This window comes from Rhinolophus sinicus, linkage group LG02 (genome assembly GCF_036562045.2).
Source record: "Rhinolophus sinicus isolate RSC01 linkage group LG02, ASM3656204v1, whole genome shotgun sequence".
In the NCBI taxonomy this organism is placed as follows: Eukaryota; Metazoa; Chordata; class Mammalia; order Chiroptera; family Rhinolophidae; genus Rhinolophus; species Rhinolophus sinicus.
Genome location: NC_133752.1, coordinates 103152604 through 103177406, shown reverse-complemented (window position 1 = coordinate 103177406; position 24803 = coordinate 103152604). Strand labels below are relative to the sequence as shown.

General features: G+C 40.1%; 1 protein-coding gene across 5 annotated transcripts in view; it reads right to left on the bottom strand.

Annotated features, from left to right (window-relative positions):
• The window catches only part of SFMBT2 (Scm like with four mbt domains 2), a 201950-nt gene that overhangs the window by 89454 nt on the left and 87693 nt on the right, over positions 1 to 24803 (bottom strand). For 4 of the 5 annotated variants that reach the window (XM_019738254.2, XM_019738252.2, XM_019738251.2 and 1 more), the window contains exons 5-7: positions 14259 to 14347; positions 12258 to 12504; positions 6558 to 6655 (exon numbers count right to left, since the gene is read on the bottom strand). In XM_019738254.2, the coding sequence (XP_019593813.2) occupies positions 6558 to 6655; positions 12258 to 12504; positions 14259 to 14347 (434 nt within the window). Of the gene's footprint in view, positions 1 to 6557; positions 6656 to 12257; positions 12505 to 14258; positions 14351 to 24803 lie in introns of those variants that run through there. The other variant, XM_074325015.1, reaches the window with a different exon arrangement.

The following is a 24803-nucleotide window of genomic DNA, read 5'->3' as shown; positions in this document are numbered from 1 at the left end:
AGTTAATCAAATGATGGCTTACAAAGGTTACATCATAAGTAAAAAAAAGAAAGCCAGGGAGATACCATGCAGATACGCAGTAAAGTCACCTCTATGTACTTACTAGTTTTCAAGAGTAAATTAGTATTACTATATGAATTGTTTGGGCAGTCTAGTAGGTCTCTAAATAATGAAGCTGGCTTTCAGGGGAAAAAAATTATTTCATCATTTTTCAATAAAATGCTTTTTTCTTTTTATCTCCTTCACTTTGGTACCCAGTTCATTAATTACTTATCTTTCAATTGGAGGTACATTTTGAAGATTATCTGCATTTTCCAAATAAGGGAAACCAGAATTCCCAGGAAAACATGGTATCCAAAAGCCATTCAGAGTTCTCTCAAATCCCAGGTGAATGAGTTTGCTTTTATACTGTTACTGTTTGGACGCATGATAGGAGGGGAATATGAGCTGTGTTGGGTTGCAGACATAATTTACAGACATAACTACACAGATACCAATGTGGAAACACATTCTGCAAAGTGACAAACACTGCAGCAGCATGAGATTCATCCCATCAAAACACCCATTTTATCTAAAGTGCAAAAATAATAAAAAGAATTGCTTTGAAATATTTCCCATCTCTGTCCATTAAATGTGCTTAGCTTTGACTTTAGTCTTGGAACAACTGAAATTTTCCATAACAACATACATCTAGGATGATTCGCAGATGAATCCAAACGTATATACCTTTGACCAGAATGAAAGCAATAAACATAAGTTTGCCTGCTGTGATTTTCAAATAGTAGTAACAGAGGGAATTAAGTTCTATTTTTTGCACCCTGGAGAATACCGCTCGCTGATTACTTCTAAAAACTTGAGAGGGACAGAAAATTTCTCGTTTTTATGAAGTGAAGCAGAGTTCAAGAGAGTTTGAACCTTATCCCATATGCCCTCCCCACCCTACCCCATGTAATTTCTCTGCACTGAATTAGCTCTGTGTAAGTAGAATAACTCAGTGGAGAATACTATGACATGGTATCTTCAATTACTGTACACACAGGAAATGTGGTTGCACTGGGCTGAATAGCCCTAAAAATCCATGACCATCTAGAACCAGTGAAAGTGACCTGACTTGGGAACGAGTCTTTGCAGATGTCATCAAGTTAAGCTGAGATCCTACTGCTATAATTAAATGTGACTGCGAGTGTAACAACACCTGAGTCCTGAGAGCCCTGGTGAATTACCAAACCTGGGGCAGATCTGGGGACCCTGACAAAGAGGTGAGCGTGAGAGAGAGCCTGCAAAGAGGGAGCCAGGATTTCTGAGCTCAAGTCTCAGCTCTTTATTCTTCCCTTCACTCTACTGCAAACCTCTAAGTAGCTTATTTGAGACTTCAGAGATACTGAGATTGTAAACTTTGTTTTTTAATGACAAACAAAAGTTCAAACTATAGGGGGGAAATATGAATGAGGAGGTGAAGCACAGAGGAAGTTTAGGGCAGTGAAAATACTCTGTATGACACTACAATGGTGGATGTACGTCATTTGTGCAAGTTGACAGGATATACAACACCAACAGGGAGCCTTAATGAAAACTATGGACTTTGGATGAAAATGAGGTGTCAGTGTCGGGTCATCGATTCTAACAAAGGTTCAGCTCTCGTGGGGGATGCTGAGAGAATGGGGAGCCTGTGTGTGTGCGGGAAATCTCTGTACCTTCCCCTTAATTCTTCTTTGAACCTAAAATTGCTCCAAAAAGTAAAATCTATTTTTTAAAAAATGTCAAACAATTTCACTTCTTTAAGGGATAAAAATGGTTCATGGAGTTTAGTGATATTTCAAATAATGTTCTTTCCTTGAAATTCAAGGTGTGGTCATGAATGAAGGAAGCTGGAGGGCGTGTTTTCCCCAGGCTACATAGCTGTCTAAGGGAAACATGCTTTGCTTCAATTAACTGGCACACTGGGAACTGCTGCTTCATATTTGTAGATTTGATATTTGCAAACAAGTGGGGTCACAGATGTAGATTATTATTTAAAAGAACTGCAGAGAATGAAAAGCAACAGTAATTACAGACGGCTTATGAATGTCTGCCATACGAAAAAGTACATTAATTATAGTTAGATGCTTAATTTTGAGTCTCTCTTGGCCCTATTTTTAATATTTAACAAAATTCCCCCATACCCATTCGTTGTATCTTAGTGAATATTTAAAGTGAAGTAGAAACCCGAAATAGTATAGGAATCGCTGGCTAAAAAAACTGAATGAGTCCTGTAATCACTCCGTTTTTTGATAATAGAAACAAACAGAGAAAGCCATCCTCGTAATTCTTTATGAAGACATAAGTAAAAGGCTTTTGCTGAAACTGGGTTATTTGACTTTGATAATGGGACGTGTCCTAAGTCAATCAAATGATGGCTTACAAAGGTTACATCATAAGTAAAAAAAAGAACAGACAGACGTTTAAGTGAGGGAAGAAGGTAATTGTATTTTGTGAAAATGTAAACAAATTATTAAACCCTAGAATCAGGTCAACAGGCGTTTGCAGAGAGTAGCTATTGAATAAATGTTTAAATAAATTAGTGAAATTTCAATCAAAAATATATTAGTGTTATTAATGTTTATACCTTTTGAGGCTTAATATTCACAGTTCTAAATAATGAGTCTGCATAGCCAATTAATCCATAACTATAGTAACTCGAACTTTTTTAATTCAAGGAGTTAAATACATATGTCCATTCAAGACTCAATTCATTTGACAAATATTTGTTGAGTACTACTACAGCCTAGAAGTTATGTTCGGTTCAATAATTCAACAATGAACCAGAACGACCTGGTCCCTGTCCTCCTGGAGCTTCAAAGTTGGGCAAAAAGAGAAGGATGCTGCACAAAGGATGAAGTACAAGTGTGACCTGGGTGACAAGGAAGAACAGAGGGCACCCAAGCAAGCCCAACCTCCTCTTGGCCAGGGACAGAGGCCAGAGGTCCAGGGAAGGGCTCTTTTAGAGGATTTCTATCTGCAGTTGAAGAATGAGTAGGAATTTAACAGTAAGAACAAAACAGGTACAAAGGGCATCTGAAACATGGAGGAGGGCTTGGCACATCTGAACAACAGAAGACTGCATGGCCAAGTCACACTGAGCTCAGTGCGTCCTGAGAGGACGTGGAGTTTTACCCTATAGTTCCAACTACAAAATTTTTAAAATTAGGAGTACCCGATGAAATTGGCAGACTAAAAATCCACATTAATTTTACCTCTTCCTAAACTCTATCCAGAAGTACAGTAAAGAGATTTTTTAAAAGACAAACCCACCCAACAGCAACAAAGGTATGGAAGCTAAAATGCAAAGGAACAACAAGTACTAACTCAATATAGTCAACAGAATGAAATCCTAAACCTTCAGTGGAAAAGCTGAGAACCCAGTGAAGAATGCAGCATCATCAGAACCCAGTAACATCAGGTATGCAGGTATGTTTGAATCTAGGGGTGAATGTAAGTGGATAAAATAAGGGGGTTGGGAACTGTTTGGGAAGCAGTTAAGACTCCCAGACACCCTCTCTTACCCCATTCTGTAAAGCCACTGACCTCCCCCAATCTCTCTGAAGAACATAAACAGATGGTCTCTGGTCTGTGGGTGTGGTATGTATCACTCAGCCTAGGACACTGGCAGCCGGACCTTGAACCCCAGGTGGGAAGTTTTAAAACTCACCATGGGAAATCAGCTAAAGACAGAAAACCACCCTACAAAGAAGTAGCCCTCCAAGGTGACCTTCACTGACCAGCCCTGCCCACAGCTCTCTAATCCCCCATTTTACCCAAGAACAGACAGTCAAGGATTTTCAGATATTTGAGGAAAGCCTCTAAGAAAAACAACAGAACCCAAAAGTAATGTGGAGGAAACAAATCATCCAGAGACCAAAAAACTTAAATCAATAATTCCAAAAAGATAAATCCATGTTTCTATGCCGTAAGAACAGGAGGCAATAAACGGAGTATTCAGAGAAGAAACACCAAACAAGTGCCCGTAGAACACATGCCAGCACAAATAAATCAAGGAAACTTCTGACTATAGAGCAAACAGACAAGGAAAATAAAAAAAATAAAAAAATTGGGAAGAAAAAGAAAAAATTTTAAAGCTAGCCCAGCAGTTACCATACCCACATATTCACAGATCAAGAAAGTAAAGAGAGAAGAGAGGTAGAAGACATCATTTTAAACAACTATCCCCAAAATTAAAGGCATAAGTTACAGATGCCCAAAGTAACCAGCATTACGGAAGAAGAGAGATGCCCATCAAGGCATACCATTGTGAAATCTCAGAACAGTGGAGAAAAAGAGAATATAAGATTCCAGAGAAGGAAAGAAAAGAAATGGGAGCAATACCTCCAAATGCCTGAAAAAAGTGACAGCTAACCTAGAATTCTATACCCAAACAACTGTCAATGAAGCATGAGGGTGGAACAAAGATGGCACTCGAAATGAGAAGAAATGCTGTAGGCCGCCATCACTAAGATGGCTTCTCACCTCTCATCACCTTTATCACCTGAGAACAGAATGCCAAAGCAAGTCAGATAAAGACTGTAAACAACATCTGGCTCATTTTGACCACACACTGAACAAGTTCCGGTCCCTGCTCTTGGCCCAGCTGCCTGGAGCAGAGGAGAACATTCGATTCAATGCAAGAAATGTGCCTGGGGCTGTTCCTCGAACTGGAGTAAAGCCATAAACGCTGAAAACATAAACCAACCGATTCCTGTCCATCTTTCTAAGGGCTGTCCAGTACCTGCAGTTCATGCTACAACTTTGGCAGATGACCTGACTATGATCCCTATTATTCTTAAGAGCTCTCAGCTCATGACTTTACCTACCCAGTTCTCTTGCAGACTCTGAAGAAAAGTGAAGCCAGCTGATGACCCAGACACTGTTCAGCCATCTTCCCCTCCAAAGAGCAGAAAAATGGCCTCTCCTAAAATAATTAGGATTGTGCTTGCTTCTTATTTTGTCAAAAGCAAATAAATTTAGGAAAACATACACAAGTGGTAATACTACAAGGAGAAGTGAGGAAATGATTATCGCCGAAGTTAAGGTACCGGTGACCATGGCAGAACCAGGAGACAGGATCAGGGGACGGTAAGTGGAAGGCTTCTAAGGGATGGGCAACTTCTCATGTCTAGACAGCAGGGTGGGGACTTGTCTTCTCACTATAGTGCTTTTTAAAATCCTCACATGTACGATATATTTCCAAACAAAAATTATTTTTCTCAAGGGTGAGGGACACAATCAGATTTGTACATTTAAAATATTGTTAAGGCCACTGTGAAGACAGTGATGGGGGTGGACAGGATGAAGAGGCAGTGTAGCCAGACAGGTTACAGAAGATTAAACGCTGCTTTTCTTTATTATTATTGGTTTTTATAGGAGGAGGATATTATGGGGAAAGGGAGGGAGGGGGAAGGAGAGAGGAGTGAGAAGAATTTGGTCAGTTAGCAAAAACAAACAAAATACCCAAGATAATGTTTCTTGTGAATGATCACTGTTGCTAACAACCTATTATATTTATACTGTTCCTCGACTTAAAGGAACAGTAAGCTTAAAATACTGTAAAAGCCATCACTGCATTACTCTTCAGAACGCAATTATATAACTAGTTTCAAAAGAGGTCTTTATAAGCCCAACATCACCAGCCAGGAAAGTGCTACACAAAGGAAGCTCCAGGATTTGCCATGACGGGTTAAAATGCCGAGTGAGGACTTCTGCATAAATAAAATTCAGGACGCCAATGCCCCCAGCCCAAGCCTTAAGCTCATATCTCACGTGGTACCTAAACACCATTTTAATTTCACCTCCTGTATGAAACCGCCACAGCGTTGCAGAAATGTGTCCTCTCAGGACTAGAAAGTTTATGTCAATCATTTGCAATCACATTCAGCATTCGAGCAAATGAACGGGGTGGTGCGGCTTTCCCACATATTTGGGTTCCAAATAAGAACGGTTTTATGATTTCCTCTGGCCTGAATGGATCATTCCAGTCCAGAACTTAATATGCTCCTTTATGTAAGTTTTAAGCATAATTTTTTAAGTGTTAAGAACCTGGCGATTCATTTCAGTGGTGGTATGTTTCTTCCATATTCTATTATTAGCAGTTAAAATAAGGTCTAATACCCAATAGTTACTCATACAAGTTTCTTGAGGCATCAAGGAAACTGAACCATCGAGAAAAGCATCATGTTCTATTATTTTTACCAAACAAATACCAAAAATAGATTTCCAATGTTTTCTTCATATTTTCTTTTGTTTCTTCCATAAGAAGTGAGAAAGTGAAAATGAGATTTCTACAATAATGCATTAGGGGGAAAAACAGTAAACCTAAAAATTTTTCACCTGTCTCCTGTAATATGAGTCTTTGTGAAGATTACAGAACATAGCAATAAGGAACAGATAACATTTTAAACATTTAAAACGGAAACTGGTCAAGAAGGTAACTTTTTCAGATAGTGGGAAAAGATCTGATGTAGGAAACTTTTTACACGGTTTATTCTTGACAAGAGGAGACAAATTGCTGTCAATCCACATCTTACCTTAAATACTTCCATTGGAAGAGGAAACTTTGCAGCGTCAATAAGGGATTTTTCCAGAGCACATTTCCATTCAGAGGCCATCTTCAAAGGATAGATTTCTGTATCAACAGCAAACCACATAAGAGTTTAAGGACTGAAATGTTCTACTGGGTGGTTCTTTCTTGAGTTTTATCTTCCCGGGACTTTATAATAAGCTGGAACGCTCAGCAACCATAAAAACGCACACCCTGCCTGCCATAAAAGACCACCTGCTAAAGGGATTTTCTGAAGTTAAATAGCAACTTGGGATTCTGCTTTCAGAAATGAAGAATAAACTTAATAGGGCTCTTCTTCAGGGAACATTTGCAGGTATTCTGTTGGCATTCTGTAAGTAATTTGATGGTATAAATCACATTAGCAACATCTTCAGTCATCTGCTGCCCCAAATTCTATATATTACCTGGGAAGTAATATCCACTGATGAAGAACTTACTATCTGATAAATTGCTAAACTAGAAATGACTCTTCTCTGGTATTTCAGTTATTACAACATTATTTTTCACTAAATCTCTAGGCTCTCATGTGCTAAAAATAGTCCATGTAAATCAGAAAAGTTATTAAAAGGTAAATTAAAATTTACCAACCAAGTTTAATATTTATACTTGAAACGTTGCTAACACACCACGTGTAGCCCATACTTTTCCCGCGGTGGTGGGAAGAGAGGGATTTACGAACGGAGGTGACGCTGTCCGAATGCACAATTTGAAAAAAAAAAAAAAAAAAAATTGGTTGAGCACAGTGTGTTGTTCACCGATTGCTGACACAGCGGGGGAATTTTATGATCTGATCTCAACAGATTTAAGACCTTATCAAAACAGGATTTGCAGAAGCACTCACTTTTAAGTAGATATGTTTATACCGTCCCTATATCAACCCCGGATCCCTCAGACAGACAGACAGGGTATGAGTATGAATCTAAGCAGTTGAAAGGCAACTTTAAACTTCTGGGGCTATATTTTTAATTTCTTGCATGTCTGCTTTTTCGCATGGAGCCATATATTATGATCCTCACCGCTTCTGAACTCACCTTGAGCTCGAAGCCCCCGTGTTTTGGCAGTTTATTAGGCTTTTCAGACTACCATAATTATGGTAGCCGAAAGGTGCGGCCACAACCAGCCAAGTAACCAATGCTTTGCCCCCGCCATTCACTGTCAGTTACATGAAGACACAGGAAGGGTCATTAATGACTAAATAGGCTCCCTGTGTATATAGTGTCTAGAATCTTTCTAGCATTTCATCTACACTCTTCTACCTCTGCGAATGTTTTTTCCAATTTGGCATTTCTACGTTAGACCAAGAATAGAATGTGATTCTTCTTTAGCAGTAACTGCCATATTGGGGAAAGCACTGTGGGGCCCCAATAAATACCCTCTACAGAGAAGAAAGGAATGGTCCCTCCAACATCCCAGGTGGTGCTGAGAACAACCGAAGGGGCTGCTGAGAAGAAATCGCTTCTCAAAGAAGGAAGAGGGACCAGGTCACGGAGCCCTATAAACTGTCCCATGAGGGACAGAAGGATCTGCTAGAACGTCCCAGCGGTTCAGCTTGGCATCGAAATCTCCGTGAAGGGGGGAAGCAATTACGAGGACTCCAGTGGCAAAGCCCAGAGGACGGCAAGTGCTGCATCTAAAAGGGGTTGGGGGTTTGGGGTAAGCAAGAGCCTGGACCTCCTGAGGAGACAAGAATAAACTGGCTTTTCCAGGAATCTGGAAGCCTAATACGTAGGAAGTTCCACGTTAGCATGTTGGTGAATGGAGAACCGAGTCACAGGAAAGGATGACAATTTCCAAAAGGCAAGAGCAAAGGGAGGGTCTGCAGACATAAAGGGAAGAAAAGGTCCCCTGTGTGGGCGCTCTGAGGTCCTACAGTCTGTCACTGAGGTCTCTGGGACAGGAGGAGAGACAGAGAAGAGGGTAATAGGAGAATGGTTAAAGAAAATTACGCAAAGCAGGAGCAACGAAAGCCCCAAATGGCTATGGTTAGTCCCAAACTATCAGAACTGAGACAGGTGACGTGCAGACCCCAAGTCACCCCAGAGAGCTGAGCCCTTGGTCACCTGGTGCCACCTGTCTCCCACCAAACCATAGACAAATGTAACAAGAAGCCCAGTGCAAAGGACTGAATGTTTGCATCACCCCCGAATTCCTACGTTGAAACCCTAACCCCCAGTGTGATGGTGTTGGGGGTGGGGTCTTCGGGAGGGGATTAGGTCATGAGGGTGAAACCCCTGTGAATGGGTTAGTGCCCTTATAAAAAAGACCCCAGAGGGCTTCCTCGCCTGTTCACCATGTGAGGACACAGTGAGAACACGGCCATCTAGGAACCAGGAAATGAGGCCTCACCAGACAACGAATCTGCGGGTGCCTTGACCTTGGACTTCCAGCCTCCCGAATGGGGAGACATAAATGTCTGCTGTTTATAAGCCATCTACCCTAGTCTGTGGGGTTCTTTCTGGGGATATTAAATCCTAACATGGAATTTAACCCCATGGCAAGGCACACTTCTTTTCTTAAAAGGTGAAAATCACCTGCAGTTTTGTCGGGGTGCTCAACTACCTGCAAAAGCTACACACCTAGTGGTTTGAATAAGCAGAGAACAATATTCCATTGTGTGTTTCATTAGACGAGAGGCACTTGGTTACACTGGAAAATTTATGAACAATAAATATCACCATTAAAAGAACATAAACCATTTTCTTAAGATTGATCGTGTTGCAGGTAATTTAACAGAGTGTATGTATCATGTCAACTTCTGTGTGTGGGGAAGTAATAAGTAATTAAAATCTGTCCTGCTTCATCTTTAACTAGAAGCCTAAGTAAAAATGAGGTGACCTCCCTTTGTGCAAGTGTTTGGCTGGCTGATTTCTGGTAAGTGCTACAGGAAGCAGGAGTGTACAAAATAGTCACCTCACAGCCTCAAGAGTAAAGAAGGCCTCCAGGGTGATCCTTTTCTTTCATGCACCTCCAAACCTCTACTCCTTCCTGCTCCACCTGGTTCTGACCAGTGAGGAAAGACTAATCTAGGCTTATTAACAGACACTGGAAAATGTAATGGACTGAATATTTGCATCCTCTCAAACCTGATGTGTTGAAGCCCTTCCCCCTAATATGATGATATTTGGAGGTGGGCCTTTGGGAGATAATTGGGTTAGATGAGTTCACAAGTGTGGGGCCCCATGATGGGACGTGCTCTTGAACAGAAGAGACCAGAGCTAGTACGCTCCCTCTTTTGCGCCCCGTCCTCATACACACACAAAGAAGAGGCCACGTGAGAACACAGAAGGCGGCAGTCTACAGGCCAGGAAGAGAGCCCTTACCAGAACCCAGCTGTGCTGTCACCCTAACCTTTGCCTTCCAGCCTCCAGAACTGAGAGACAATAATTCATGTTGTTTAAGCCACGCAGTCTATGGCATTTTGTTAGGGCAGCCCAAGCTGACTAGTACAGAAAGCCAACAGCTCTGTTTGGACAAAGAAACAGTTCAGACAGGAAGCATTTAAGTTAGATGCAGAAACTTCCTGAGTCTAGGAGCTATCTAAAATAGGAAAGAAAAAGCAAGCAAAAAAAAAAAAAGTTGACAAAGATTTAAATATATACCAGGGGTGCCAAAAAAATATATACAAGTGGACACTGGGGTGTGCAGCAGAGAGGGTACAGAAAGCACAGAGAACTAGCACAGGCTTATCTCAAAGTGTGCCTCCCCTCCCCCAAGCCCTTCCAACTGCTTCTCACCACCAGTTAATGCTCAATACTTTGTGTTTCTTTAAGGATGCTGGGGACACATTTTGAGTGTCCTGTCGCATTTTGTTTTCTTCTCCCTGAACGTAACCTTTCTCGCTACAATTTAAATGTTTGGAAAATAACGTCTTGATGAGGAATGCCTTTCCCAAAGTCTTTAAGGGACTGCCACAAATTCTGCAGTGAAATGGACAAGTCATGTCCAGAAAATTACTCAGTAAACACAATTTATTCTTATCATAGAAAGACATCAACTTATTAAAAGAGAGAGAGCTCTCGTATGCAAATGTTTCCTAAGTTTCTACCTTGACACTTTGCAGTCTCACTGCTGAGTAGACGCCCGTGACTTCACAGTAAAGGAACAATCAGAGAACCTACGTAGCCACTAGTCATCCTTTGCTTTGCTATAAATTTTACACTGGCATATATATGTTTCTCCTGAAATTTATAAAGCAATTAGGTACTAAGCTAAGATTTATACACCCAACTTTCCACACAAAGTAAATTTCTCCTGCAGCGTTATGAATCCCAAGGCAAACGTGAGCTTAGATCTTTCCTCATGGTGCTGACAAGCCCTTTGTTTGTCATCAAAGTCCCAAATTACTCAGGGTATAAATGGATTTCTTGGCTGCTTCTCAAAACGTTGACAACAATAATACTCATAAAATACCATGTTACATGTCTATATGCCTGTCACATTCAACACAAATGCAAACACATGAGCCTCAGAACCAGGGAGCTTTTCAATTAAAGCCTGTGAGTGACAGAAAAAGGAAATATAACTTCTCAGCTTCATTTACTCAAGACTAACAATGGCAGCTAATATGGGAGGAAAAAAATTCCGGCAATTTTAATAAAGCAAAGAGCTAAGGTCTTTGCTTCCAAAAGACCTGTGAAATTGACCAGAATGAAGATCAGAAATTTCTAGAAGAAATGAGTCCTTCTTCCTTGGCATCTGCAATGCTATGAGAATCCAACGCTTTTGTTCAGAGGCTACCCATCAAAAGGTTGGTAAGGCTGGTAAGGCCATTAAGGGGAATGGAAGGGAACGGGCAAGGGACCTAGGATTTCATTGCAGTGCATCCCCCCACAAGCTAGGTGACCTTGGAAAAGTAGCTTAACCCCAGTCTAAATGTTCTCTGCTGTAACGGGAATATACCAAACATGCAGCACTTTTTTTGGAATCAAATAAGCAACATAGCAGATGTAAAACCACCTCGCACATAGTAAACATTCAAGAGAAGTTATTTTGTAAATACTTAGATTATGGCCCAGTGAGGTATGTCAGAAAGCATAATGCACTATTCTATCCAATTAAGTCTAGGGAAGGTCACTTGACAGAGCTTTCAAAGCTCATTAAAATCTTTGATGTACCAGGAAAAAAAGCATGCTGATGTTTTTCTCTTTGCTTTTTTCCAGGTCAGAACAAATTATACAACGATAAGCACTTGGTTTGGATATTTGGATGGATGGATGGATGGATGGATGGATGGATGGATGGATGGATGGATGGATGGATATAAATGGAAGGATGGCTAGCTAGATGGATGTGGGCATGCACAAATGTATGGACAGATAGGAGATTTTGGAACATCCTTGCAAAACTATTAAAATCCCCAAAGAAAATGGGAGAATATGACCAATTCCCAATCTATTGTGTCTTTCGTTTTTGAACTAGTGATTCCAAAAGAACGAGGTCAACGTCACAGCCTCCAACACAACTTTCTCCTTTTAGAGCACTATTAATTGAGGTCTTGGGTTTTATTCTCCATAGACAGTATTCTGAAGTTAAAACGCTTAATATTCACATACTCAGATATACAAGATACAACAGAGTTCATACATGTTTCCAGAGACATATACAAGAAAATAGCATCACATCTTTTTCCCAAACAATCCACAACCACGAAAGCCTCGGCCCTTACCTGAAGGTGGGTCCATTCTGTATTTATTCTCTTGACACCAACCAACTGGTCGAAGTCTGTAATCCAAGTAAAACAACCACTGGTCATAGGATTCAGTGTCCTCCAATCCCACATAGCGAAGGCGTAATCTTCCTCCAACATTTTCAATCACACTAACTATCCAGTACTGAAAAGGGTTCTGAGAATCCTGAAGTTCTATTAAGGAATCAACTGTAATGAGGTCTATAGGGCCTTTCCCTCGCAGAGGCTGTTTAAACAGAAGCAAAACTCCTTATTTTAAACTTTATTTTAAGGTTCTCATGGAAACAGATGACAGCAGAAGATAATATTTTTTCACACCATCATCCAAGCTATTGGCAAACAGTCTGGTGTTTCCCTCCACCCCCATCCTTTCCACAGCCCTCGCCCCCTCCCCTCCCCCCCAACACATTTCCATTTGCCCATCTCTGTATCTAACAACAAAAACCACAAGTCAATAGAAAAATAACAGTTTGTGCTAAGTTCTCACCAAACAAATCACCCTTCCCAGACAAAATTGTATTTGTTAAAAATGAGTATGCTTTTAAGAAGAGTTATACCCAAATTTGCCTCGAGCTAGAAAAGATGTGGTAGCAAAACATCTACTTTTGTAATAGAGATACATCAAATATGGGGCTACAGATTTATACGGGACTCAACAGACATGTATCTTACAATGGCCACTGATGTAATAATCAAGACCCTCTCATACTTCGATTATGTGCATAAAACATGCATATGTGTAGATGACATGTCTAATACACGTTAATGATATATACTACATTACACTATTATGTAAAGTTATTTCTACATTTAACCCAATAATTGGTTTAGAGAATATATGTAATTACTGCCCCATCTAAGTGAACTTCTTAGCATATGTTCACATATGAAAAGGTTGTTTGTTCAACCAGCCTTGTAGGCAAATATGTTTCTGGAAAAAAAAAAAAAAAACCTAACAGAGCATGACAATTTGTCCTTTGGAAAGGGTGAACAACCATCATTTTGATTTGTTAACCAAACAATGAAAGTAGTAGTCATTAAAAATAAACAAATATACCAGGCAAAATCTTCACAAAACCAAACCCAATAACCCAATATATTAGACAGTAGTGTTCCAAAGTATCAATATCTTTTATGAGACAAAGGAAACTTATGGTTCAGGTTAAGAGAATAAAGATATTGTCAAAATCCACACTGTATTCTTTGTTCTCTATTGTGTTTCCCCGTTCTTTGTGGGCATTCTTCAAAGAGATTTGGTAACTCAACAATTATGACACAGCAAATTTCTCTTCCTGTTCTATTACATATAGTAAAATTAAAATGTTTTATCCTAAAATTACTTTCAAACGAACTACCAAGATTTCAGATTAAACTACTTTTCTTTCAGTACCTTAAAATTACCTTAGTCATATTTAAATATGTTCAGCCATTTTTTCTCTTGTTTTTATAAGAGAGGTTAATTCAATTGTTACTTAACACCATCTGTTTAAATCTTGGGGTTATGCATCCAGAATGCAATAGTTACAGAATCGTTTGGTTACATTATAACCATTTGGTTATAATAGTTACAGAACCATTATATTCTGAGACTATACTAGAGCTTATATACACAGAAGAGGAGTTGTCAACTACACAAAACAGTTATTCGACAGGATTGTATTTATATTCACTAATATAGGGTAGAGGTTTAAACATACAGGACAGTGGGAAGATATTCCAACAAATTATTATGTAAAAATGTGTTCACATGGGAGCAAATTTCCCATTGATTGATTGTACCACAGAAGAAGATCCTCCAATGCCATTAGAATCAGTAACCTAAGTAATTCAGGAAAAAACAGGACGTTAGGCTCTCTGGACATAGATACCTGTGTGTACACAGGTACCTGCAGAAGGATATATGCAAAGGTGCCGTCAGGTTTCAGCTCATGTAACTGTGATGCTTCAGACATAGAATAGCTGTATAACAACAATACATACACCTTCCAGGAGGTTGGCAGGTGCTGTTCGGGAACCAGTCAAATCACGAATGAGAAATTCTGTCCAGTCTGTGTACTTCTCTTTGATGGCTGGTGAGACAAAGGGAAAAAACAACAACTTCAGCACAGCAGTGGAATATCAAATAAACTTAAAATCACAGACTTTTCTGTGTGTGTATATATATATTGCTATTTCAATACTTCTCTTAATTTCAAACACCATGCTTAAGTATATACTAAAATTGCGACCACAAATCTGTCAACGATGCGTGACTTCACAGCTACCAGGTGTGTAGGTGTTGTTGGGCCTCAAGAAGATTAAAGAAAGGAGTTCTGAAGCCTTACAGCAATTCAGAAACTTCTGTGAACAACAAAGTTATCGTGAGGTATGTCATTCCGGAGGTTCCAAGAAAGAGATCAATGAGGACTAGGAGAATCAGAGAAATTTCCCAGGTGGGAACATAAAACCAGGCTCTGAGTTATGTAAGAGGTTTATACGGCAGAGAAGAGGAAGAAGGGGTTATCAGACTGAGAGAAACAGGCATATGCTAACGAATGATGGCGTAAGGGAGGAAATGCAGGCAGACAGTGGGGTCCCAGCACAGAGAACACTGGGAAATAATATTAGGTGGTAGAACAAAACTATGGACAGCCCAGAAAATCAACTAAGATGTTTAATAAATAGGAAATGTCTGCTTAAAATGAATCTGGCAGTACAAGAAAGGTTTGAATGGAAACAAGGCTAACGGCAGGAAAACCAAGGTAGATGCTACTGCAGGTAACTAAGTACAAAAGTGACAGGGCCCAAAACAGGGGTGACAGCTCTGTGAATAAGGAAGCAATATATCAGAGACATCTTTTGGGAAAAGAAACATCACACCTTGGAGACCAACATTCGACAAGTGCTCAGAACCCTAAACCTGAGGAAAATGTAACTTCTGGCATATCTCCCAATATAAATTTCCAAAGCCTTCCACAGGTTGCAACCACATCCAGGACGTCCCTGAGCCTTCCCAGGGCGCCGCAGGGCTCACAAACTCAGCAACAGGCGAGCCGCACATGTGTCCCGGATCCCAAACCACCCTCAGCGATGCTGACCTTCACAACACATGACGAGCCAGTGGGCCTGGGTGCTGCCTGGTACATGCAATACTTAGACTTTGTGAAAGGTTCCAGGCATGAGTGGTGTGTAAATTGTGTAGGTGTTTCAAAAGGACGATTCCTAGCTCAAACCTAAAGGAATAGAGTTATTACAAAAGGACACCGGGCCATAATGGTGGGGTGGGAAAAGTGACATCATGACAAGGGGTGAATCTGGGCTCTGTTATCACTGGTTATGGGACTATGAGTAATTTATTCAATTTCTCTTGCACTTTTTCCTCATCAGTATAATGGTGCTAACAACATTTTGCTTATAGGATGCTACAAGGATAAAAGACACCTATGTCCATAAAATGTAACCATCTATAAACATGAGGTTAAACCAATGGGGCGAGGGAAGATGGACCCCAGGAAGTGTTCTGACTACAGACAACCTGTTAAACTCTGTGATTTTCAGCCCCAAGAGGGCCGCCCACCCACCTGGCATTCCAAGTCCCCAGCCTGCGAGACCCCCTCAGCTGCAGCCCCCAGGGGTGCCCAGGGTTACAGTGGCCCCCACAATGCTTTAGCGGTCTTCAGCCTTCCTCAGCTTTCAGGCTGCCAGAAACGTTATAAAATGTCTTTTCTGCACTGGTCCCTCTTCAGTTCTTTTCTTGTTGTTGGTTTATGTACTTTTCATTCCTTTACTATCACTTTAATGGGGTCTCTGGAGGAAGAAGAGATAAGTAGACAGCTCAATCCACTGAATCTGCTGGCTCACAAGAGAACTGGGCCTTTACATAAGACGTGAGGTAGCAGCCTCTGACTTACCAGGAAAATATTTTTTAACCCTGAGTTTGCTGAAGAAACAAAGAGGCAACAGTGGACCTTAAATTATGAACAGAAACACCTACACTTACTATGAAGAATAAAAGACTACAGAGTTCTTTCTCTTGGAGATTTTTAAAGGAGAGAAATCTATATTAATTCTTCATAGAGGGCTCGAATTAAATTGTTCCTACAAACAGAAGGATAGGTCATAAAAGGATTCAACAGGATTGATAAGTTCCTACTATGTGGAGTGGACCACATTACGTACTACTGGAGCTCAAGCATATAGATAAAAAGTATTCTGGTCCTTAATCATAAATATAACCCCGACAAACACAGAACTTGTGATCAATGCCATAAAAAAATGCACACAAACACACATACACATTCCTTAGCCCCTGTTATATCTAGATTAGAGGAAAGGTTTCAATTTGCCCTCTCAGGACTCTTTCAGTTGTATAAATATCCTTATATAATTACAAAAAGCATTATCATGGGCCGGCCGGTTAACTCAGTTGGTTAGAGCGGTGCTCTTAACAACAAGTTGCCAGTTCGATCCCCACATGGGCTGCTGTGAGCTGCGCCCTCCACAATCAGATTGAAACAACTACTTGAGTTGGAGCTGATGGGTCCTGGAAAAACACATTTAAATAAATAAAAATAAAAGTTGAAAAAAAAGGCATTATCATGATTTTGCTCTGAAGAACACAACAAAGTCATTATTGAAGAACTGTTGGAAGCAAATGACAGAAACTTCTCATAGTAATAGTTAAATAAGTGGTACGAACCTCAGAATAGTCTATATCATTAGAACATTTAATATTTGTGCCATGATCATTAAAACCTCGGTCAGTCCTGGATCCCCGCCCACCCACCCACAGCGATTCTGACCTTCACAGCACGTGACGAGCCAGTGGGCCTGGGCGCTGCCTGGCACTGACTCTTGTAAAGAACAGCCTTTGCTACTTACCACTCTACATATCGCTTAGAGTTTCCTAAGTATTGGGAATAAGAACAAGAACTTTTTGTTGAAACGAGTTCATTATTGAGCCATCTGCGACTTAATGGTGACCACCGCAATGGGCGGTTGTAAGAATTAAATGAGAAAATAAATACCACCTTCCCAGCACTTATTACTCAGGTGTACAGTGTCGATCCTTGTAAAAAGTGAACTGTTCTTGCATAATGCAATTGATCATTCCTTCTTCAATGCATTCAAATATTTATATAACGTGCTATGTTTTCTTTCCGAAGAACACATGTGAAATGTCTCCAACTACTGCTTTAATTATAGGCTGTCAATTTTTTGCAATCCAAATTTAACTTTTAATAAACCTGTACATGACATCATGGATACAAAATGATGGTCATGGGTATAAAATCACATAGTTAACATTTTATTAACTTGAAAAATTATAATTAGAATAAAAATTCCTTCCAGTGTATGATGGCACTTAGCCTTCTTATCGCTTCATTTCCCTTTCCTAATTTGGATATTAATGCTAATTTTGCCATCCTGGTCACATCCTGAAACACTGACAAACTGGTACCTCTCCCCACCCCCCAAAAAAATATACCTTATTGAAAATAATTCCTAATGCAAACCATTATGGGAATCCAATTCACTTTTAGCTTCTATTCCTGTTTCCTCACATTTTACAAAATTGATCACACGGTTAAAATGCAATCTCTCTGGCTAAGCTTAGCAATAATATCTTAACACCACAGGATACACTGTGCACGAAGGTCATTATTCCACAGTCATTCGCTGATGTTTTTTACAAGCAGATCAATAGTGAATAGATGATTCACAATGCTTACATCAATGTGAATGTTTATACACACAGCTATGTATGCTTATTTTTCAATTGACACTACAGAGCATACTACAGTTCCTGTCGTCTACATTTCTGCCACATCCAAATCAAATTTCTGTTCTTGATATTATGCACCAAAGCACACAGAAACAAGAAAAATAGCAGTTGAGATAGTAATCATAAAATCAGCATTCATTCAAACCAGATGTCTTCACACCTATATACTCCAATCTGGCTTAGCAGTTGTTTTGCAACTTTACTTTTCGTCACTTAAGCTATCCCTACAATTCACACAAGCTGCAGCTTACTGAAAAAGAACTGTATTCTAATAAGTTCTTATTGTATTTTATTCTGCGTGTTTAAATAAGGCAAATGCCTCAATACGTATCTGTTTGCAGTAATGTGTTCTCAAGGGGATTTGGGGGCAATGGCGTAATATTTTTTGCCAGCTCCTCAGAATAGTATCCAGGGCCACCTAGGGGAGAAGCAGCAGGGAAAACCTCCATCAGGGACACACAGGGGTCAAGTAGTGCTTACCTAAAGGTGCTACCCCCACCTCCATGACTGTTCTCCGTCCTCAAAAAACCCCACCCCCAGCTTTGTTGGCCAGGTCCAGCGACTTTCCCATCAGCTACTATCTCCCTTCCCCATTTCTGCCTCATTCTGCCTCCCATCTGTGCCCCACCCCCACCCCAGGAAACTAGAGCACCTAGACTTAAAACTACAGTGTAAAGAAAAGACCTTTGGCGCAATCATCACCTACAAGTACTTTTTTAGAAACTTCCCTTGAACACTCTTTTTGGACAAGTTAATACCTTATGTCTTTGCTCCCTCCAAAACCAAACTTAAGCAAAGAAGTCTTATCTCCCCACCCACCGTTCAACTCAATCACCTTCCTCCCTCATAACTGCCAAGCCCCTGGACCACACTTGGCTCCAGAGGCCTGCACATACCCATGACGGGCCAGTGCCTTCTCTCAGGCCTTACCTCGCTGTCTGGCACAACTGACCCTTCCTCCCTTACCGTGTCCTCTGTGGCCTCCAGGACAGCAAACTGAGATCTTTTTCTTTCTATCCCAGCCACGCCTTCTCTGTCCTCTTGCCTTCCTCCTCTACCCCACTTGCAATGATTCAGGGTTACTTAGAAATTGGTACAGGGCTGGCTCTCCTTGCTTCCCGCTCGGCATCTACGGATCACTTCATCCACTCACATGACTGCAATCACATCAATACAAACAACTGCTGAGTTTCTCTCAGCAAACCGGACCTCTTTTCTGAGCCTCAGCATCACAGATTCAATGGCCTGATGTCTGTGAGGTTTAGAATCCTGACAGTAGGACAATTTCGATTTCTTTTCTGGGAACTTAACTATTCACATCCCTTGTTCGTTTTTCTATAGAAATATCTTTTTTAGAAAAAGAATTAATTTGAAGGAGCTCTTTATATATATTAGATATTAGTGCTCTGTTAGCTATAGCAAAGCTCTTCATATACGAGTATGATATTCCACATGAGCCTTTTAAAAGAAGACACGAAATCATGTCACTCACTCACTGAATCTTAGAATAAATCTTGAACTTCCCAATCTGGTGCAACGTCTTCGTGATCAGGTCTCGCTCTACTAACCATCCCTTTGCTTTCGACACTAATTTTCTCCAGATTCTCCTAATGGGCCCGGTTACAGGCTTTGCACACTCTCTTCCTTCTTTCCCACAGTCCCTCCCCACATCAGTCCTCATCCCTCGTCTCCCCGAGCTTCCAGGATCAACGGTAGGAGGCATGACAATTACATTCACCAACTTGTTGCAATGATGTTGCTAACCTTTTTTGATATCAGAGGGATTATTCATTAGGAATTTGTACCAACTGGACAAACAGTTAACCAAGTTTACTATTTGGAAGTGCTGAAAAGGCTGTGTGAAAACGTTAGACAACCCGAACTTTTCGCCAACAATTCATGGCTCTTGCATCACGACAATGCACCAGCTCACATGGCACTGTCTGTGAGGGAGTTTTTAGCCAGTAAACAAATAACTGTATTGGAAAACCCTCCCTACTCACCTGTTCTGGGCCCCAGTGACTTCTTTCTTTACCTGAAGATAAAGGAAATATTGAAATTTTGATGACATTCAGGATATCAAGGGTAATACGATGACAGGTCTGGCCAGTCCAGAAAAAGAGTTCCAAAATGGCTTTGAAGGGTGGACTAAGCACTGGCATCGGTGCATAGCGTCCCAAGGGGAGTACTTCGAAGATGACCATAGTGATATTCAGCAAGGAGGTGTGCAGCACGTTTTCTAGGATGAGTTTGTGATCTTAACTGTCAGTCTTCATATTCTCTCCTGGTGTCCCCAATTCTTTCTCTTCATAGACTTAATTACACGCTTGTATTCACTTGTCTAATGACAGCCCTCATCTGACTGTCCCCTCCATGAGGCTGGGAGCCACCCACGTCCATCGTGTGACTACTGTGTACCCAATACCTGCAACAACTGTACACAGGAGGTGTTTGATAAATTCTTGGCACAGGAATGGACGGGCAGAGTAGATGGTTTTATAAATTGTATCTGTTTCACTAATCTTTTGTTAAAATAGAACTTGTTGAATTCAGATGAAGAACCACTGTTACCATGGATATTAATTACATAGTCCTTTCAAGAAAATACAATTTAACTCAATAGCACACCACCAGCATTCACAAGTGAACTGCTATTTCTTTCATATTCTTCTTTTATGTGCCTTATTTTACTTATTTATATGATGTGAGTTATCACTTAAGATTTTAGTTTCAGAGTGCATACCCCAGAAAGCCAGAGATCCGTCCATTTAATTGAGTCGGCATGAAACGTCCTTTGAGGCAGGTCAGACACTTAATATTTCTCTGGAGCTCTCCTTATGAGTGAGTACGCAGTATCAGCCCAGTAGGCCACACTCATACTGCTCCTGTGACAAGGGCATCACCCAGAGGTTAAAGAAATACAAGGCACTACACATCCATACCTTACCCGCAAGGGACCAGCTGCTTTCTCTAAAGCTCCCCAGAACCTCTTAGCACTGAAAACACCCAAGACTTACACCACAAAAGCCATACAGATATCAACCACTTATGACATTCTCAACTCACAGTACTTTGCACCCTATCTTTAAGAGCCTAGAAAATAAACAGCCTGTAAAACTATCGGAAGAAATTTAAAACCTTATCATTGTTCACTGGTGAGAGAGATTTTTATCCAATAAAATACGGATTTTTTTTCATTCTTGCATATTTTCTCCAATTCTGCTTTAGCGGCTAATGTTATATTTCACTTTATGCGCCATGTTTGCTATTGCTTTAAACATTTTCCCCTGCTTTTACAGAATAACCATCTAAAGAGTCAGCCACTTTTTATTCTCCACTAGGAAAAATTTCCTACAGGTCTTTTATTAGCGCTGCACTGAAACTTTGTAGACTGAACTGACTTATCACAAGGGTCCCAGGCTCTAAGTTCAATGGAGTAAGACACTTGCTTGTTAAAGAGTTTATTCTCATACCTCTCTCTCTCTCTCTCTCTCTCTCTCTCTCTCTCTCTCTCTCTCTCTCTCTCTCTCTCTCTCTCACACACACACACACACACACACACTTGACTTATTTCTTCCCATAAAGTTACTTTCATTGCTTCAGCAAAATAGCTTCCATTCAAATTTTTCCCAGTGTTCCCCTCAGGTATATGTTTTAAAAAGAAAGAAACAAGTTTGCATAAAATTTACATTAACACTCCCTTCGTATATATCTAGTTACGTGAATCAGTTTATTTTTTAACAGTTTTTCCATTACTGTCTGTGATGCTTTATTTTATGTGTCAACTTGGCTGGGCCACGATGCCCAAATATTTGGTCAAACATTATCCTGGATGTTTCTGAAAGGATGTTTTTGGATGCGATTTACATTTACATGGGTAAATGAGTAAAGCAGATATTATATTAGGGCTCCCTCATGTGGGTGGGCCTCATCCAATCAGTTGAAAGACTACATAGAACAAAATACTGACCTTCCCCAAAGCAAGAAGGAATTACAACAAAATCAAAGAGCTAAATAAATAGAGAGACATTCCATGTCCACGGATAGAAAGACTCGATATTGTCAAGATGTCAGTTCTTCTGATCTTCTGAATAGATTCAGTGCAATCCCAATAAAAACCCAGCAAGTGATTTTGTGGATACTGACAAACAGATTCTAAAGTTTATATGGAGAAGCAAAAGATCCAGAATAACCAATACAATACTGAAGGGGAGGGACAACATGGAAGAACTGACACTACCTGACTTTGAGATTTACTATAAAGCTACAGTGTGGTAGACAATTAGATCAATGGAACAGAATAGAGAGCCCATAAACAGACACACACACACACACACACACACACACACACAAACACAGTCAACTAATCCTTGACAAGGAGTCAAAGGCAATGGAGCAAAGATAGTCTTTTCAAAAAATGGTGCTGGAAACTGGACATCCACATGCAAAAAATGAACCTCTCCACAGACTTTACACAAAAATTACCCTTCTGAAGAAAAAAAAAAAAAAAACTCAAAATGGATCACAGACCTAAATGTAAAACAAAAAACTATAAAACGCCTAGAAGATAACACAGGAGAAAAACTAGATGACTTTGGGTTTGGTGATGCTTTTTAGCTGCAATATCAAAGGCATGTTCCATGAAAGAAAGAAGGTATAAATTAAGCTTCGTTAAAATTAAAAACTTCTGCTCTATGAAAGACAACGTTAAAAGAATGAGAAAAATAAAAGAGAGAGAAAAAAAAAAGGAGAGAAAAAAAAGAATGAGACAACAAACCATGGGAGAAAATATTTGCAAAATACACATCTGATTAAGGACCGTTATCCAAAATATATAAAGAACTCTTAAAACTCAACAAAAACAAACAACCTGATTTTTAAAAGGGCCACACACCTTAATAGATTCCACAAAAGACATACAGATGACAAACAGCACACGACACAGTGCACCACAGCGTATGTCATCAGGGAAATGCAAATTAAAACAACACTGAGGTACCACGACACACCTGTTAGAGTGGCCAAAGTCCAGAACACCTACACCACCACATGTTGACCGGGATGTGGAGCAAAGGGGACTCCCACTCATTGCTGGGGGGAATGAAAACTGGGGCAGCTACTTTGGAAGACAGTTAGGTGGTTTCTTACAGAACTAAACATCTTCTTACCATGGGATCCAGCAACCACACTCCTTGGTAATTTGTTCCAAGAATTGAAAACTTATGTCCACACAAAAACCTACACACAGATGTTTACAGCACAATTTTATTCATAATCATCAAAATTTGGAAGCAACCAAGCTGTCCATCAGTAGGAGAATGGATAAAGAATACTATGGTACATCTACACAATGAAATAATATTTAGCACTAAAAATAAACTATCAGGGCACAAAAAGACACAGAAGAGCATTAAATGCATGTTACGCGTGAAAGAAGCCAATCCGAAAAGACTACCTTCTGTATGATTCCAACTATGACATTTTGAAAAAGACAAAACTATGGAGACAGTAAAAAGATCAGTGGTTGCCAGAAGTTAGCGGGGAAGGACGAAGGAACAGGCAGGCACAGAGGGTTTTTCGGGCAGTGGAACTACTCTGTATGATAGAACAATGATAGATACATGTCATTAGACATTTGTCCAAACCACAGAATGCACACTACCCAGAGGGACCCTAATGTAAACTATGGACTCTGGGTGGTGATGACCTGTCAATAAAAGTTCATGAATTATAACAAGTGTCCCAGTCTGGGGTGGATGTGGACAGTGGCGGCGGGGTGGGGGTGGTGGTGCAGGAGGTGTGGGAAATCTCTGTACCTTCCTCTTAATCTTGCTGTGAAACTAAAACCTAGACTGCAAATTCCTTCAAGACAACATGCTCTATCTTATCAACATTGTTTACCCTAGTGCCTAGCACAGAGGATCCCATAAATGTTCCCACGCAGCTTTCAAAAGTGAAGCGATTTATCATCAGCCCCCAAACCTAACAGATAGTAGACACCATGATTCTAATTAGGAAAAAAAAATTTACTGAAAATTTTCCGAGCGTTCATGGTGCACCAAACACTGAGCCAAGCGCTGCCACACACAGCATCTCAGTTAGTGCTTCCCAAACACCAATGAACGAGTTATTTTCATCCTCTTTCAACAAATAAGACTCAAAGAGACTTAGGCTGACCAGAATCACAGTTGGTAACAGATACACTAAAGATTATATTTGCAAACAGATGTATTGTTTAATTAAGGGAATAAAACACACAAAACACAAATTATTTCAGAAATCTAGGACATAAACACAATTACTCAACAAAACCTTAGACTCTAAGTCAGATTTCTCAAATCTACTTCTTGTCTACTTCAAAGAATTTATAGCGCTTGAGAAACACATTTTGAATAAACAATTGAAAATAGAAACTCCTATTTGGCCCAACAGCTATACTGCATTAAATGGTATTTCCCTAAAAATGAAATTTGCAAAAATATGTAACTGAAGATTACTCTTTTAATAGATACACATGATTAATATGCTAATTACATAATTAAAGGTATCTTTAAATGCACCACATTAAAAGTGGGTTAGCACTCAATATGAACCATACATGAGAAAAGAGATGGAATGGCTCTCTGTAAGCATCCAACTTGAGATTTGACATATTTATGATATGCAATGAAATTCCTCTTATTGAAGTAAATTTCAAGAAAACTTGGAACATGTTCTTCAAGAGAAGAGGCATGATTCATACATAGTCAGGCCCGGCTGGA